This window comes from Pan paniscus, chromosome 20 (assembly GCF_029289425.2).
Source record: "Pan paniscus chromosome 20, NHGRI_mPanPan1-v2.0_pri, whole genome shotgun sequence".
NCBI classification, from domain to species: Eukaryota; Metazoa; Chordata; class Mammalia; order Primates; family Hominidae; genus Pan; species Pan paniscus.
Genome location: NC_073269.2, coordinates 11,363,787 through 11,381,030, shown reverse-complemented (window position 1 = coordinate 11,381,030; position 17,244 = coordinate 11,363,787). Strand labels below are relative to the sequence as shown.

Here is a 17,244-nt window from a genome sequence, read left to right as displayed (position 1 = left end):
AGCTCCATTTCAGTTGTCCTCCTATAGAAGTTGGAATAAGACCTTTACATTCTGAGGGGCCATTTAGCAAAGTGATGGAGTGTCAGGCTGATGGTATTAAATAGGGTAACATTAGCGGTTGTTAGGATCAACTCCAGAATGTCACAGGCTTGCCACAATAGGAGTTATTTTTTCCTTATGTATCAGTAGAGGGTGAGCAAACAGGTCTGAAGAGTGTCTATCCTGCACCCTCAGGTTGAGGGAGGCTCTGTCATTTTCCATACACAGCTCCCAAGGTCATCGTGGTGTTCACATTTCAGCCAACCCGGAGGGGGAAAAGAACATGGCTGAGTTCCCATGGGGGAGGTTAACATGTGCCACATCATGAAGTGGTGCATATCACTTGCCCTCACACTCTATTGGCTAGGACTCAGTCACATGATAACACATAACCGCAAGGGCAGTTGGGAAATGTGGTCTCTGTCTGGGAAGCCACTTCCTAGTGACAAATCTATACTCTGGATTTGAGGGTGGGGAAGAGGCTTGCATTTCTGGTGGGCAGTGGGTTTGCTGCACTGATCTGCGCTTGAATCGCAGCTCTTCACCCTACTTGCTGTAAGACCTGGTGAAGTGACTTCCCCTTTTAATTTATTTAAATTTAATTTTTAAACTGAAAAATACAAACTATATGTATATTTTTTTCTGTACAGCATGTTTTGAAATATTATACGTCATAGAATGGCTCAGTTGATCTAATTAACATTTGCATCACCTCACATACTCAGCTTTATTGTGTGTGTGTGTGTGTGTTTGTGATGAGAACACTAACGTATTCTTTTAAAAGTTTTTAAGAATACATACATTGTTACCATGCAACTATGATCACCATGTTTTACAACAGATCTCTTGTGGCTTCTCCTTTTTAAACTTCCTCTGCAAAGCAGGGGCCTAATCATAGGATTTAGTAAGAACTTAGCAAGACAAAACATAAAAGATTATGAATTAATCACTCAGAGAACAATGTTCACTTTTATCTTTATCATGATCCTGGCCATCATATTATCCAGGAAGATTTAAAGCTAGATGGTTCTCTAAGTCTCCTGTTAACCCTAAAACACTATGATCACACAGCTAGAAAGTTACAAAAGCACTCTGTTTATATTTAAATTTTTTTTCCTGAGAAATAGTATAGTTTTATGGTTAAGAGTAAGTACATTTTCTGGAGATAGTTTAGGTTCAAATCCAATTTTATTTTTTACTCGCTGTGAGATTTGGGAGCCAGATTTTAACCTCTTGGTGTTTCATTTGAAAATAGGCAGAGGTTGGGAAGACACAGTCCTCAGGCCAAATCTGGCCCACCTTCTGTTTTTGTAAATAAAGTTTTATTAAAACACAGCCTCATCTATTCATTTATATACTGTTTGTGGCTGCTTTTACGCTACAATGGCAGAATGGTGTAATTGCAATAGAGATTTGACTGCATAGCTTAAAATTTGGCCCTTAAAATTTTTTTGTCTCAGAATATTGAGACAATAATATGAGTTAATACTTAACAAAGCAATTTGATCAGTGTTCACCCATAGTTAAGTGCTCGGAAGGTACTAATTACTTCTCTGATAAAATTTTCAAATAATGTTTTTAAAAACTGTAAAAATAATATTGTGGTTAAGATGGAGTTGACTTAGTCATCTTGAAAATATATGCTTTTATATAATGCTCTAAAATCCTACCTCTTATTTTATTTATTTATTCATTTGATGGATATTTTAAAAATACCTACTGTGTGTCAGGCATTGTGTTGCAAATACATTAATAATTAGGGGACTAGGGGAACTACCTCAGTTACTTTCCCCATAGAGTTCACAGCTTAGAAACATGTGCTGAGGCCAGGTGCGGTTGCTCACGCCTAATCCGAGCACTTTGGGAGGCCGAGGTGGGTGGATCACCTGAGGTCAGGAGTTTGAGACCAGCCTGGCTAACATGGTGAAACCCTGCCTCTACTAAAAATACAAAAAATTAGCCGGATGTGTGGTGGGCACCTGTAATCCCAGCTACTCAGGAGGCTGAGGCAGGAGAATCACTTGAACCTGGGAGGGGGAGCTTGCAATGAGCCGAGATTGCACCACTGCACTCCAGCCTGGGCAACAGAGCGAGACTTTGTCTCAAAAGAAAAAAAAAAAAAGCAGCCACAGATAAAAGTAAATGAATGTGTGTGGCCATGTGCTAATAAAACTTTATTTATAAAAACAGATACTGGGCCAGAACTGGCCCAAAGCCACTGATTTCCTAACCCTGCTCAAGGCAGCAGTGGAAAGGACTTCAAGCTGGAATGACAGAAAATAGTTCTCAGGACAACAAAAGTTGAAGGTAAAGATAACTGCAGTGAGATGAAACTAGCAGCAGAAAGAATAGCAACAGAGCTATGAATAGTCTAAGTGGGAGTTAATAAAAATACGGGCCGGGTGCGGTGGTTCACGCCTGTAATCCCAGCACTTTGGGAGGCCAAGGTGGGTGAATCACTAGGTCAGGAGTTCAAGACCATCCTGGCCAACATAGTGAAACCCCGTCTCTACTAAAAATACAAAAAATTAGCTAGGCGTGGTGGTGGGCAGCTGTAATCCCAGCTACTTGGGAGACTGAGGCAGGAGAATCGCTTGAACCCGGGAGGCGAGTGTTGCAGTGAGCGGAGATCATGCCACTGCACTCCAGCCTGGGTGACAGAGGGAGACTCCATCTCAAAAAATAAAACAAAATAAAAAAATAAAAACATGAACCCTGCTAGAGGAAGTGGGCCAGATTTTAGAAATGTTTGTAAGGGGAGTTGGTAAGACTTGAGGCCCAAATAGATGTGGAAGTGGTGTGTGTGTGAGAAAGCAGAAATAAGGATGAATTAGAGGTTTCCCATTTGGGAGGTTGGGTAGACGGATGGCGAGAAAGAGGAACAGACTTGGAGCGAGACATAGAATGAATTCGGGTTTAAATCTGTTAGTTAGAGGTGCTGGTCAGACACTGGAATTGAGACATACAATAGAAAATTGGAAATAGGAATTTTGAGCCCAGGAGAGATTGAAGCAGGAGAAAGGGATATTGGAGTTTTCTACACGAAGGAGACACTTCAAGCTACAGAAATAACGATCAGTGATAAGTAAAATGGATTAAGAATAAAGCTCTGTGGAGGAGGAAGGAGGCGGTAGAGGGAGCAGGAGGAAGAAGAGGAAGAGGGGGCGTTGGGGCAGGAGGAAGAAAGTTCTGCACGTGGTCTCTCCATAATTCTCTCCAGAGTCCTTGAGGCCATGCTCTCAGAATGGAGGCCACTCAGTAAGGAGGGTCTTCACAGGTGCCAGGCCCTCTGCAAACACCTATGAGGTAGGGACCACCAGGATGTAGGAGCCACAGTCTCCACATTCTGGATGGGGACACAAAGGCTTAGAAGTCACACCAGCCTAGTCCACATTTTAATTGCCAGTTATACTTCAAACCAGTTCTTCCTTAAGCCTGAATTCTATTTTCTCTTGAAAATCCCCAGAGCAATGGTTCTCAGCATCTTTGAGGTTGGATCCCTCTGAGAATTTTGTTGAAAGCTAAAGCCCTTTTTCCCAGACAAATGTACATAGACACAAAATTTTGAATAAAACTTCAGTTAATTCAGGGACAGGAAAAGCCAATTCAGGCCAGGCGTGGTGGCTCACGCCTGTAATCCCAGTTACTCTGGAGGCTGAGGCAGGAGAATCGCTTGAACCTGGGAGGTGGAGGTTCCAGTGAGCCGAGATCATGCCACTACACTCTAGCCTGAGTGACAGAGCAAGACTCTGTCTCAAAACAAAAAACAAAACAAACAAACAAACAAACACACAAAAACAAACAGAAACGCCAAGTAGAGAGACTGCTGGATTTGGTAGTTAAGAGGTTGTGTTAGTCAGGGTTTCTGGAGAGACAGAAATAGTAGGATGTGTGTATATTACCTGATTGGATTTACCTGCTTTGTTGCATGCCTGCTATTTTTTGTTTGAATGCCATTCTTGGTGAATTTTAAATTATGAGTGCTGTATCTTTTCAAAAAAATTATTTAAACAGTTTTAGGCTTTTGAGGGGACATAATTAAGTGACTTGGAAACAGTCTGATACATTCAAGTCTTGATTCTAAGATTGAATAGAGTGGTCACGGAATTCTCTTTCGTCTAGGGCTCATTTGGCCCCATTAATGATATAATACTCTCGTGATAATTTTACCTGAAATTCTGGATGTTAGGAGAGTCTGCTCTAACATACAGAGAGCCTGTTTACAGAAAATCTGCTCTAACATACAGGGAATCTGTATATCAGACTCCCCTAACACACAGAACTTCAGGTAAAATTGGGTAATAGGAACAAACCATTTGGACAATAGGAACAAGCTATTTCCAGTTCTGTGTGAACTCAGAAGATTGTTCTGCCTACTCCTCTTTAGGAGCCTTCTCCTAGTTTTGGTTAGTCTCCTTGCAAGCATTTGCTGATAAGTAATCAAACCCTCTGCCAATCTCTCCCCTTCCCCGCTTCCCAACCCCACTATAGCTCCCTACCCTGTGGTATTTTGCCTCATAAATTCTTTTTTTTTTTTTTTTTTTGAGATAAAGTTTTGTTCTTGTTGCCCGGGCTGGAGTGCAATGACGCAGCCTCCGCTCACGGCAACCTCCACCTCTCGGGTTCAAGTGATTCTCCTGCCTCAGTTTCCCAAGTAGCTGGGATTACTCGTGCCTGCCTCTATGCCCAGCTATTTTTCTTTTTTTTTTTTTTTTTTTTTTGTATTTTTAGTAGAGACGGGGTTTCACCATGTTGGCCAGGCTGGTCTCAAACTCCTGACATCAGGTGATCCACCCGCCTTGGCTTCCGAAAGTGCTGGGATTACAGACGTGAGCCACTGTGCCCAGCCTGCCTCATACATTCTAGATAACTTGGTCTCTGTCTCCGTTTTCTAGAGCTGTCATAATGAAGAGCCACCATATGGGCAGCTTAAGCAATATAAATTTATTGTCTCACAGGTCTGGAGGCCAGAAGTCTACGGTCTATGTGTTGATAGGGTAGGTTTCTTTTTCTATTTGTTTTTATTTTTTATTTTTTTATTTTTTTAGACAGAGTCTTGTTCTGTCACCCAGGCTGGAATGCAGTGGCTTGATCTCGGCTAACAGCAACCTCCACTTCCCGGGTTCAAGTGATTTTCCTGCCTCAGCCTACCGAGTAGCTGGGATTATAGGCACATGCCACCACACTTGGCTGATTTTTGTATTTTTAGTAGAGATGGGGTTTCACCATGTTGGCCAGGCTGGTCTCGAACTCCTGACCTAAGGTGATACATGCCTTGGCCTCCCAAAGTGCTGGGATTACAAGCGTGAGCCACCTTGTCCGGCCTTTCCCTCCTTTTAGAAATCACTGTAAACATAAATATTCAATGCCTATTCTCCAATATCTGTAACTCATAATGTCATACATGTCATTTAGCATTTAATTGTTTAATGTGGGAGGGTAAATCCCGTCCTCATTATGTTATCACGATTAGAAATGGAAGCCTTATTCCACATATTGAATGGAAAATTTTGTGTCTGTGAACACATCTGGAGAATTATGAGAAATCATGAAGCATGACTTCAATAAAAGTATATTCATTTGTTCTGGCTGCCATAACAAGGTACCACAAACGGAGTGATTTAAACAATGGAAATTAATTTTCTCACAATTCTGGAGGCTCATGGTCTGAGATCGAGATGTCAGCAGGGTTGGCTTTTTTTGAGATGCCTCTCCTCAGCTTGTTGATGGCCATCTTCTCCCTGTGTTCTCACTTGGTCATCCCTTTGTGTGTGTCTGCACTCTAATCTCCTATTTTTAAATTTTTATTTATTTATTATTATTTTTAAGACGGAGTTTCGCTGTTGTTGCCCAGGCTGGAGTGCAATGGCAGAATCTCAGCTCATCGCAACTTACGCCTCCCGGGTTCAAGTGATTCTCCTGCCTCAGCCTCCAGAGTAGCTGGGATTACAGGCGTGAGCCACCACGTCTGGCTAATTTTTGTATTTTTAGTAGAGAGGGGGTTTCTCCATGTTGGTCAGGCTGGTCTTGAACTCCCAACCTCAGGTGATCACCCTCCTCAGCCTAATCTATTTTTAGATGTACATAACTTGGATTAGGGCCCACATATCTGAACTTATTTTAACTTAATGACCTCTTGAAGAGCCCTGTCTCCAAGTACACTCACCTTCTGTGATACTGGGGATTAGAACATCAGCACATGAAATTTTTTTTTTTTTGAGATGAAGTTTCACTCTTTTCACCCAGGCTGGAGTGCAATGGCACAATCTCAGCTCACTGCAACCTCTGCCTCCCAGGCTGAAGCGATTCTCCTGCCTCAGCCTCCCAAGTAGCTGGGATTACAGGCGTGCACCACCACACCTGGCTAATTTTTGTATTTTTAGTAGAGATAAGATTTCACCATGCTGGCCAGGCTGGTCTCAAACTCCTGACCTCAGGTGATCCACCCACCTCGGCCTCCCAAAATGCTGGGGATTACAGGCATGAGCCACCGCACCTAGCCAATAGATGTTTCCACTATAGACATTTGGAGCTCAATTCCACCGAGGATCTCCAGGGGGCAGTGTAGAGCACATGTCTTAGATTGGTAGATTCTACCAATTTTTGTTTATTATACATTTGGGGGCTGTTCCCACGACATGTATTCCTTGGGTTTCTACCCTGCTCTATGCATGATGTAAACAGACTTCAATGGCTAGCAGAAGTCCTCAGAAAATGTGTAGCCCCCAGGCAAAATGTTACAGATGCTCAAATTGAAATTCCAGGCCACATCCAGGAAATGCTAAGTGCTGAGCATATAATCAGGTACAGACCACATCTGCTGCACACCCCTAACTCTTCTGTTCCCTCCAGGTGCTGTGCTCCATCATTGCAGGGCTGCTGCACTTCCTCTACCTGGCTTGCTTCACCTGGATGCTCCTGGAAGGGCTGCACCTCTTCCTCACCGTCAGGAACCTCAAGGTGGCCAACTACACCAGCACAGGCAGATTCAAGAAGAGGTTCATGTACCCTGTAGGCTACGGGATCCCAGCTGTGATTATTGCTGTGTCAGCAATAGTTGGACCCCAGAATTATGGAACATTTACTCAGTAAGCATAATGTGCGTCTTTATGATGGTAGTAGCAATGGCTACTGTAAAGAATAACACCAATATTACAACTATCAAAGCCCTATGGTGCATCAAAAATGGTGCTTCCTCTATGCAGTAGCTCATGCCATTCTCACCATGACCCTATGACGTCAGCAGTTTATTTTCTTACGCACAGGACACCTGGGCCTGAGTGCATTTCATAAACTTCCCCAAAGTCAGAGCTGCAAGGCAAGTAAGTCAGAATTTTCAAGGAAATAGTCTGAATAGCCATGTTTTATTGCTTCAGTAATGAAGCTTGCAAAACTCAACACACAACAGTTAGTTGAAGAAGTGAATATTTTGTTAATGGTGCTTGGGTTAGGAAGTAGGTTGTGCACACACTAAAACATCATGTATGTTACTGTTGTCCCTTTTTTTTTTTTTTTTGCGACAGAGTCTTGCTCACCTGCCCAGGCTGGAGTGCGGTGGTGTGATCTCAGCTCACTGCAACCATCTCCCGGGTTCAAACAATTCTCCCGTCTTGGCCTCCTGAGTAGCTGGGATTACAGGCACCCGCTATCATGCCCTGCTAATTTTTGTATTTTTTAGTGGAGATGGGGTTTCACCATGTTGGCCAGGCTGGTCTTGAACTCCAGACCTCAGGTGATCTGCCTGCCTCGGCCTCCCAATGTTGTCCCTCTTAAAGTCAAAGAGGTGCTTTGTCCTCTTAAAGTCAAAGAGGTGCTTTGTTTCCAGCTTGAACTCTATGTCCTACCAGAATGCTGGAGATAGAAAGGTAGAGGAGTTGACCAACATTTTCTTTTCTTTTTTTTTTTTTTTTTTTTTTTTTTTTTTACAATTTTAGGTACTCCCTTCTGATTTTTTTCTATTATGGAAGACGGAAATTTGGTGTTTGTTTTTTTTAATTATACTTTAAGTTCTAGGGTACATTTGCACAACATGCAGGTTTGTTACATATGTATATATGTGCCATGTTGGTGTGCTGCACCCATTAACTCGTCATTTACATTAGGTATATCTCCTAATGCTATCCCTCCCCCCTACCCCCACCCCACGACAGGCCCCAGTGTGTGATGTTCCCCACCCTGTGTCCAAGTGTTCTCATTGTTCAATTCCCACCTATGAGTGAGAACATGCGGTCTTTGGTTTTCTGTCCTTGCCATAGTTTGCTCAGAATGATGATTTCCACCTTCATCCATGTCCCTACAAAGGACATTGACTCATCCTTTTTTATGGCTGCATAGTATTCCCTGGTGTATATGTGCCACCTTTTCTTAATCCAGTCTATCACTGATGGACATTTGGGTTGCCATTGTGGAAGACAGTGTGGCGATTCCTCAAGGATCTAGAACTAGAAATACCATTTGACCCAGCCATCCCATTACTGGGTATACACCCAAAGGATTATAAATCCTGCTGCTATAAAGACACATGCACACGTATGTTTATTGCAACACTATTCACAATAGCAAAGATTTGGAAACAACATTTTCCATAAAAGGCCAGACAGTAAATATGTTTGGCTTTGCTGGCCACAAGGTCTCTGAGGTGACTACTCAATGTTGCCCATGTAGTGTGAAAGCAGCATTGACAATATGTAACCGAATGAGTTGATTGTCTTTCAGTAAAACTTATGAAAGCAAGTGGCGGGCTGGATCAGACCCGTGGGCCATAGTTGGCAGCCCTTCGGATAGAACTTAAGTTTGGAAGCTTTTCTGCCTACTGAATGTTAGAGATTCAGGCTCTCAGCTTCCCTTTAAAAATAAGGTATGCTACCTTTGCCATCATAAGCCAAGAAAGAATACAAATTATCTGGACAACAGAGTACCTGGTGCATGCAATATGCTTAATTAGAGTTAGTTTTTATAGCTGTAGTTATTGTTTTTACTCTCTTTCTCATTATAGCAATCATTATCAACTTGCTAACTACATTTATTACCGTTAACTCATTGCTAGGAACTGTACTCAAAAACTTTAAGCACATTATCTTATTTAATCTTTCCTACAAGTTCTATATGAAGGCAGTGACAAAATTCTGATGAAAAAAATCAAAGGATATCCAAATAGATATTCTATGTTCATGGATAAGAAGACTCAACGTTGTCAAGATGGCAGTTCTTCCCAACTTGATCTATAGATCCAACACACTCCAAATCAAATTCCCAGAAAATTATTTTGTGGATATTGACAAACGGATTCTGAAGTTTAGATAAAGGAGGCAAAAGACCTAGAATGACCAACACTACTTAGAAGGAGAACAATGAAGCCAGAGAACTGACATTCCCTGACTTCAAGCCTCAGTAGAGAGCTACAGTCATCATTTTTTAAAATCTTTCCAGTACTTTGATTAGCTCTATTATACACTTGAAAAAACTCAGCCTCAGAGCATGCACCTGCATCAAATGATAACTCACATCTGACTCCATCTAAAATTCAGGATTCTGACCGAAGTAACTCCTGGCCCTGTTCACATCTTGCCCCAGGAGCCTGTATTCAAGCTCTCTGCCTTCTCCCAAGGAAGAAGCAGCTAATGCTTCTCTCTCTCTCAACAGCTGTTGGCTCAAGCTTGATAAAGGATTCATCTGGAGCTTCATGGGGCCAGTAGCAGTCATTATCTTGGTAGGTGATAATTATTTATGGGTGTGCCCGCCTTAGGTTGACCAAGCATACAAAATGTTTTTCTTATCTAAGGGGAAATGAGATAAAGATAAGAAATAATAGCTTAATGTGATCAGCCCCTCTTCCTGAAAGTAGTCTCCACTTTTCTTTCCTTGGATTCCTCCTGGCTTACTTGTTGCTTTGATGTAATAATATCACCTCTCCTGGGACTTCTTTTCAAAATGCTGTTATTCATTCCATTCAACAAATATTTAATGGTTGGCCTCTCTACACAGGGTGACATGGTTTCCTGTTTGCCAGAAACTTTCTGATGACACCTGTTCCCTGGTAGAGACATTAATAGCACCTTTCCACTTTCAAAGTGTCCTGGTTTGAATGATAAATTGGATAGTTACCTAATCAAGCACCAAATGCTACAGGGTATATGCTGCGTGTTGTACGTAATAGACCAGAACATATGTGCATACCATCCTTATAAAACCTGTGTCTTTTGGGAAAAGATTCTTAGGCCCTCCTCAAATTAGATTGTATAAAATGGCTCCAAAAGAAAATTCCAAGTCACTTTTTTCATGCGGTTCCCACAGATAAACCTGGTGTTCTACTTCCAAGTTCTGTGGATTTTGAGAAGCAAACTTTCCTCCCTCAATAAAGAAGTTTCCACCATTCAGGACACCAGGTAAGAAGGCATCAGAATCAGTGGTACCCAAACATTATTCCTACATGGCTGCTCTTTTGGGAAAGAAAGAACCCAAGCAGAAATATGATATAAATTATCCTGGTACTCGATAAAGAGCATGTGAAGGACAATTTATAGAAGAAATAGAAACTCTGATTTTCAGGTAACTTCATTTCCTTATTCAATAAATATTCATGCTGGGTGCGGTGACTCACACTTGTAATCCCAGCACTTGAGGAGGCTGAGGTGACAGAATTGAGTCTAGCTGCTCAAGACCAGCCTGGCAACATATTGAGACCCCTGTCTCTACAACAAATTTACAAAATTGGCTGGGCATAGTGGCGTGCGCCTGCAGTCCCAGCTATTTGGGAGGCTGCAAAGGGAGAATCACCTGAGCCGGGGAGGTTGAGGCTGCAGTGAGCTATGGATCATGTCACTGTACTCCATCCTGGGCAACAGAGCGAGACTCGGTCTCAAAGAAAAAAAAAAAAAGAAAAGAAAAGAAAAATAAACATTCATCCAGTGCCTCCTTTGTATAACACACTCTTATTATGAAATTATTTCCAAGAGTATCAATATCCTCCTCTCACTCCACCAAGAGCCCATATGCCCCCTGGACTCCGTTTTCTTTCCTTTTCTTTTTCTTTTCTTTTCTTTTTTTTTTTTTGAGACTGAGTCTCACTCTTTCGCCTAGGCTGGAGTCCAGCGGCACCATCTCGTCTCACTGCAACCTCCCACTCCCGAGTTCAAGCAATTCTCCTGGGTTCAAGCAATTCTCTTGTCTCAGCTTTCTGAGTAGCTGGGACTACAGGCACACGCCACCATGCCTGGCTAATTTTTGTATTTTTAGTAGAGACAGGCTTTTGCCATATTGGTCAGGCTGGTCTCGAACTCCTGACCTCAGATGATCCACCCGCCTCAGCCTCCCAAAGTGCTGGGATTACAGGCATGAACCACACCGCGCCCTACCTGGACTCCATGTTCTTTGGTTGTACAAACTCAATTCTCATGGGTACCAATCTATGCTATTAAAAATAATGATGACAAAAGCTAATATTCAATAGAATCTTGATAGATGCTGGATCCTTACCCCAAGAGTGGGTAAGGATCTTGCATTGGTGAGTCACATGCATGAAAATTAAAGGACTATCTGTCTAATTTCAGACCCTGTCTCAAGTCTCCTCTACTTATCAGACCAGTGTGACATTTCTTAAACTTGGTTTCCTCAATTCTTGAGGGTCAAAGTGCCACCCTTCTTGGTGTTTCCCCATCCCCCCATTTCTCAATTCCTTACCCTCTAAGGGCTCATTTCTTCCTTAGAACTGCAAACAGCAAGCTCCATGTCTGACCTCATCCCAGCAGCTGTGCCCTGCTGCCAACCTCTTCCTCTTGCTGGTGAATAGACAGTTACCCTGTTGTGCTACACTAGGTTAATGCCACACTTTGGGGTAGAGATTAACTATCTCATCTATTTCCTAAGTAATAAATCCGAGGTTAACATTGACATGGTGGAAACATCATGCTCTTTCAATAGGAAGGACTTGGATTCTAGAAATTTCAGACATCATGGCAGGAAGGGGAGGCTGGGAAAGAGTTGTTGAGAGACTCGTTCCAGATCTGTTAGAAGCCCCCATCCACTTGAGTCCCTTTGCCTCCTAAGCTCCAGAATTAACCATTGTGCTATCGAATCGCATATCTGGCTGGGCGCGGTGGTTCATGCCTGTAATCCCAGCACTTTGGGAGGCCGAGGCGGGCGGATCACAAGGTCAAGAGATCGAGACCATCCTGGCCAACATGGTGAAACCCCGTCTCTACTAAAAATACAAAAATTAGCCAGACATGGTGGGGGCACACGCCTGTAGTCCTAGCTACTTGGGAGGCTGAGGCAGGAGAATCGCTTGAACCCAGGAGGCAGAGGTTGCAGTGAGCCGAGATTGTGCCACTGCTCTCCAGCCTGGGCAACAGAGCAAGACTCCATCTCAAAAAAAAAATCGCATATTTATGGCTCCCTTTCCTGCACCTTGGCTCTGTCCTCTTCTCCCTGCAGACTGACTTCCCACAGCTGATGAACAGGGCAGAGCCACCTCAAAGGGGTCTCACAGGTCCATTCTCCAAGCCTCTTACTTCAAATGCTTAAGAGACAAAATCTGGTTGGCTGGGGGGAAAATGGATTGATTGACTCCTTATAGGTCAGGTGTCTACTGTGGGGCAACTGGCTATGGTCAGAGGGGATGAAGCCATATGGCACCATTCAGGCCAAAGAGAAAGTTGTCATGGGAGAATCCTCATATACCAGTGATTATGCTGTCTCCTAAATGTGGACATAGGTAGGTTTTCTGTCTTTTCTATAAGTATATATCTTTCTGTAAGTGCAAATGGAAGGAGGGCTGGATGTAAGAAAAATCACCAAGCTAGATAGCAGTTGTGGAAAACCTAGGAACCAAATCAGGAACAGGAAGGACTAATTAGCAAGTTTATCACAAACCATAATATTTATTGAGTATCTACTATGTGCTAAGCATTGTTCTAAGGACTGGAGATAAAGCAGTGAGTAAAACAGACCAAAATCCCTGCCCTCATAGAGTTTATATTCCCAGGGGGTAACACAAAAAGTAAAAAGTGAAGTCACACACACACACACACACACACACATATACACACACACACTCATCAGCTCTCCCAGCCAGCTGCCATCAACAATCCCACTCCATTATATGAAACACAATATACTTTGTGTGAAGAAACCCAACGTTATGTTATGTTCTAAAGTCAGGAATTCACCATTATTCAAATGTTTTAATACAAATTTCTAGAAGGCATTTTCCCATAAATCTTCCAAAAAATCTAGGCAGAAGACATGCAGAGAAATCAAATTATTTTCAACGGTGGGGAGAGAGCACTAATCTCAGTGATTTGCCATGACTGAAGTCATGGGTTCCACTTCATCCTCAAGCTGTGTGACCTTGTTGTATACGTCACTTAACTGCATGAAGCTGTTGTGAGATTTAAATAAGGGAATGCACACAGAGCATTTAGTTAGCACTTGTAGTGGATACCTGGTAAACCGTAGTTATTATTACTTTTATTCCCTGCAGAGTCATGACATTTAAAGCCATTTCTCAGCTATTTATCCTGGGCTGTTCTTGGGGCCTTGGTTTTTTTATGGTTGAAGAAGTAGGGAAGACGATTGGATCAATCATTGCATACTCATTCACCATCATCAACACCCTTCAGGGAGTGTTGCTCTTTGTGGTACACTGTCTCCTTAATCGCCAGGTAAGGCTAATTATTTTGTCTGTCATCAGCCTAGTCCCAAAGTCTAATTGAATGGTTGTTCACGTTCTCACTCTTCCCTGACCTTTTATAATTGTATTTTGGGTTTGTCTTGATTTGGGGATGAGGGTTTAGGTGCTGCTGGGGTATGCTGTATGCTGTGGGTTTCATCTGTTTAGCATCCTAACATATCCTGAAGAGCATGGATCAGTCAGGATAAAGTGGATTATGCTGCAATAACAAATAGCCCCTTGCCTCCCACACTCAGTCTTAGCAACTTAAAACAATAAATGTTTATTTCTTGCTTGTGCTACATAACTGTGACTTAACCCACATCGTCTTTCCTCTGGAGTGCAGGCTGAAGGTGTGGCCCCCTTTTTAGAACATTGATGGTTTCATGGCACAGGAAAAGGAGATTGTGGGAAAGCACAGCTTAGCTCTCTTAAAGCTTCTACCTAGTAGTGGTGCACTTCTGTTCTGCTCTCATTTAATTGGTCAAAGCAAGTCACATGGCCATAACTCAGTTCACCAAGAAGGGGATGAATAATCCTTCTGTAGTGAGGGGCACTACAAGAAGTGATGCTGAAATATGTGGCACAATCTACCACAAACTCAAAGAGACTTCAAGTCTAATCCCAGTTCTTCCACTGAGTAGGTGGTTGTGTGACTCTGGGTAAACCGCCTATCCTTTCTGAGCATCATCTGTAGTCTTCTCATCTGCAGATGTGGTGATGCCTTCATTACAGGGTTGAAGACTTAAATGAATCAGTGCAAACTCCTAACATAGTCCTTAGCACACATTAAGATCTCAGTTAGTGTTGTTATTAAGATCTCAGTGAGTGTTATTTCAATTTTACTCTCCATAGAAAATTAGGACAAATTTTCCTGGCATTTTCCCTTTGCTGTTGAATAAAACTACCAGCAGTTAAGACGCTAGTGGCAAAAGGCTATCTTAACACGTCATTAATTTCTCTTCAATCTTTTAGTGCCTTCATGATTGGTACTTCTCACTCACAGAAGAAGTAAAATATAATTTAATTGTCCTTGTGAAATGATGTCGGGCATTAAATCTTTAAATGTCATTTTTAGCATGTTAAGGAGGTTAGAGGAAGGCAATTCTTGGAATCACAGAGGATGGGTGATTGTAATGGTTAGCGTCAGGGCTCTGAGTAAGATGACAAGGTTTCGAGTCCTGGCTGTGTGACCTTGGGCATCTCAATTTATCTGCAAGAGTCTCAACTTCGGATCTTTAATTGTGGGTAGGAGAAATGTCTTTCTTACTCCATTTATGTAAGAATTAAATGATATATTGCATATACAGTGTCTTGAATATAGCTAGTGTTCAATAAATGGTGACCTTCACCATCATATAATCACCAACACCCCCACATTATCATCTAACCATCATCACCATAGTCACTTTTATCATTATCACCATTATCATCTTTATAATAATCACCTTCACCATCACCACCTTCATTACCTTTATCACACCTTCATCATCTTTACTATCATCACCATCACCATCATCACCATTACCATAACCTTCATTATCACCTTTATCATCATCACTGTCATCACCATCACCTTTATAATCATCACCTTCACCATCATCACCTTCATCATCTTCATCATCACCATCACCATCATCACCATCACCATCATCACTATCACCATCATCACCATTACCATCACCTTCATCATCACCTTCACATTACTTTCATCATCACTATCACCACCATCACCATGACCTTCATCATCACCTTCACTACCATCACCTTCATCAACATCACCATCATCACCCTCATCATGATCATTTTAATCATCACCGCTACTTTTACCATCGTCCGTTCCATTATCATCAACTTCATCATCATCACCTTCACCATCATCACTATCATCACCTTCATTGTCATCATCTTCATCATCACCCTCACCATCATCACCATTACCATCACCATCATCAATTTCATTACCTTTATCATCTTCATCATTATCACCTTCATCATCACCATCATCACCATTACCATCACCTTCATCATCACCATCATCATCTTAATTACTTTCATTACCACCACCACTATCATCAACAGTCACCTTCATCACCATCATCATCATCATCTCTTGAGTCCTATAGTGTCTTATATTTAATACACATCTTTTTTACAACTGAGAAGTTTGAGTTTAAATAAAATGAATCAACATGGGCATGGCCAAGATTATATGGAAAACTAGAGAGTAGGGCTTGGTGTCTTTATCTTTAGCCTCCCATTTTAGGATCCTTTCTCCCAAACCAAGCTCTGGATGTAACACGGACCTCTCTACTCAAATTTCCAGGTTCGAATGGAATATAAAAAGTGGTTTAGTGGGATGCGGAAAGGGGTAGAAACTGAAAGCACTGAGATGTCTCGCTCTACTACCCAAACCAAAACGGTAAGATCAGCTCCTTCTGAGTGCTTTATTGGAATCCGACATCTCATGCCTCTAGAAGCTTTCTGGTTCCTTGATCTGAAAGAAAAGAGAAATTGCATTAGGTTCCTGTATTATGCAGCTGAAGTTTCTGGGTTTTGAGACCAAAACCAGAACCCACCCACCCTTCCTTTCTTCCTTCCTTCCTTCCATCCTTCCTCCCTCCTTTCTTCCCTCCCTCCCTCCTTCCTTCCCTCCTTTCCTCCTTCCTTCCTTCCTTTTCTCCCTTTTTTCTTGCTCTCTCTCAGTCTCTTCCTCTCCCTCATTCCTGGTTTCCCTCTCCTTCCTTACTTTTTATTTCTTTCTCACTCTCTTTTACACCATCTATCTTTTTCTCTCCCTTCCTCCTCTCTCGTTTCTAACTCTCTGTTTCATTCTTTCTATCACTCCCTCCTTCTCTTCCTCTCTCTTTTCATTTCTTCCTTCAACAAACATCCAAGGGATATTTAACAAAAAAAGTTTAATTTATTAACAACACTCATTTAACACATATTTATTGTCCACTATGTGCCAGGCACTGTTTAGGTGCTGGAGAACCATCAGTGGATCCATTGACAGTAGTCCTTGACCTCACAGAGCTAACATTCTAGTTGGGTGAGGGAACTGACAACAGACCCCAAAAAGTGAATTTTATGGTATTAGAAAGTGATAAATGCTTTAGAAAAAATAGAGCAACGGAGAGCAGCCAGGAATGACAGGGTGGGAGGATTCCAGTTTTAAATAAGGTGACTACAAGAAGCTGGCACTTGACCAAAAATCTGAAGGCTGTATATGATAAAAACGACCTCCGGTTTGTGAAATTACCTAGATTTGGAGGACTAGGAAGAGACTCTTTTTGGTCAGAAACCACAGATTCCTAAGTGCTGTGACTCGTGAAACTGGGTTTGCCCCTTGCGGCAGCCTGAATGCTAAGACCATGGAGCTATTACAAAGATATGAGCTTTATTTGGGACAGAGAGCTTCTTAGCTAGGGTAGCACTTCTCATTGTGAAGATTAAATGATGTCAAATAAGTTAAGCGCGTAGAAGGCTGCCTGGCACCACAGGAAGCCCCTGTAAATGTTTGTGAAAAGATCAAA

The 17,244-nt window shown here is 42.1% G+C and overlaps 1 protein-coding gene across 3 annotated transcripts in view; it reads left to right on the top strand.

Annotated features, from left to right (window-relative positions):
• The window catches only part of LOC100967790 (putative adhesion G protein-coupled receptor E4P), a 47,396-nt gene that overhangs the window by 26,603 nt on the left and 3,549 nt on the right, over nt 1-17,244 (top strand). For all 3 annotated transcript variants that reach the window (XM_008972680.4, XM_003819356.5, XM_008972681.4), the window contains exons 12-16: nt 6,892-7,127; nt 9,682-9,748; nt 10,333-10,424; nt 13,520-13,700; nt 16,035-16,130. In XM_008972680.4, the coding sequence (XP_008970928.1) occupies nt 6,892-7,127; nt 9,682-9,748; nt 10,333-10,424; nt 13,520-13,700; nt 16,035-16,130 (672 nt within the window). The remainder of the gene's footprint in view (nt 1-6,891; nt 7,128-9,681; nt 9,749-10,332; nt 10,425-13,519; nt 13,701-16,034; nt 16,131-17,244) is intronic.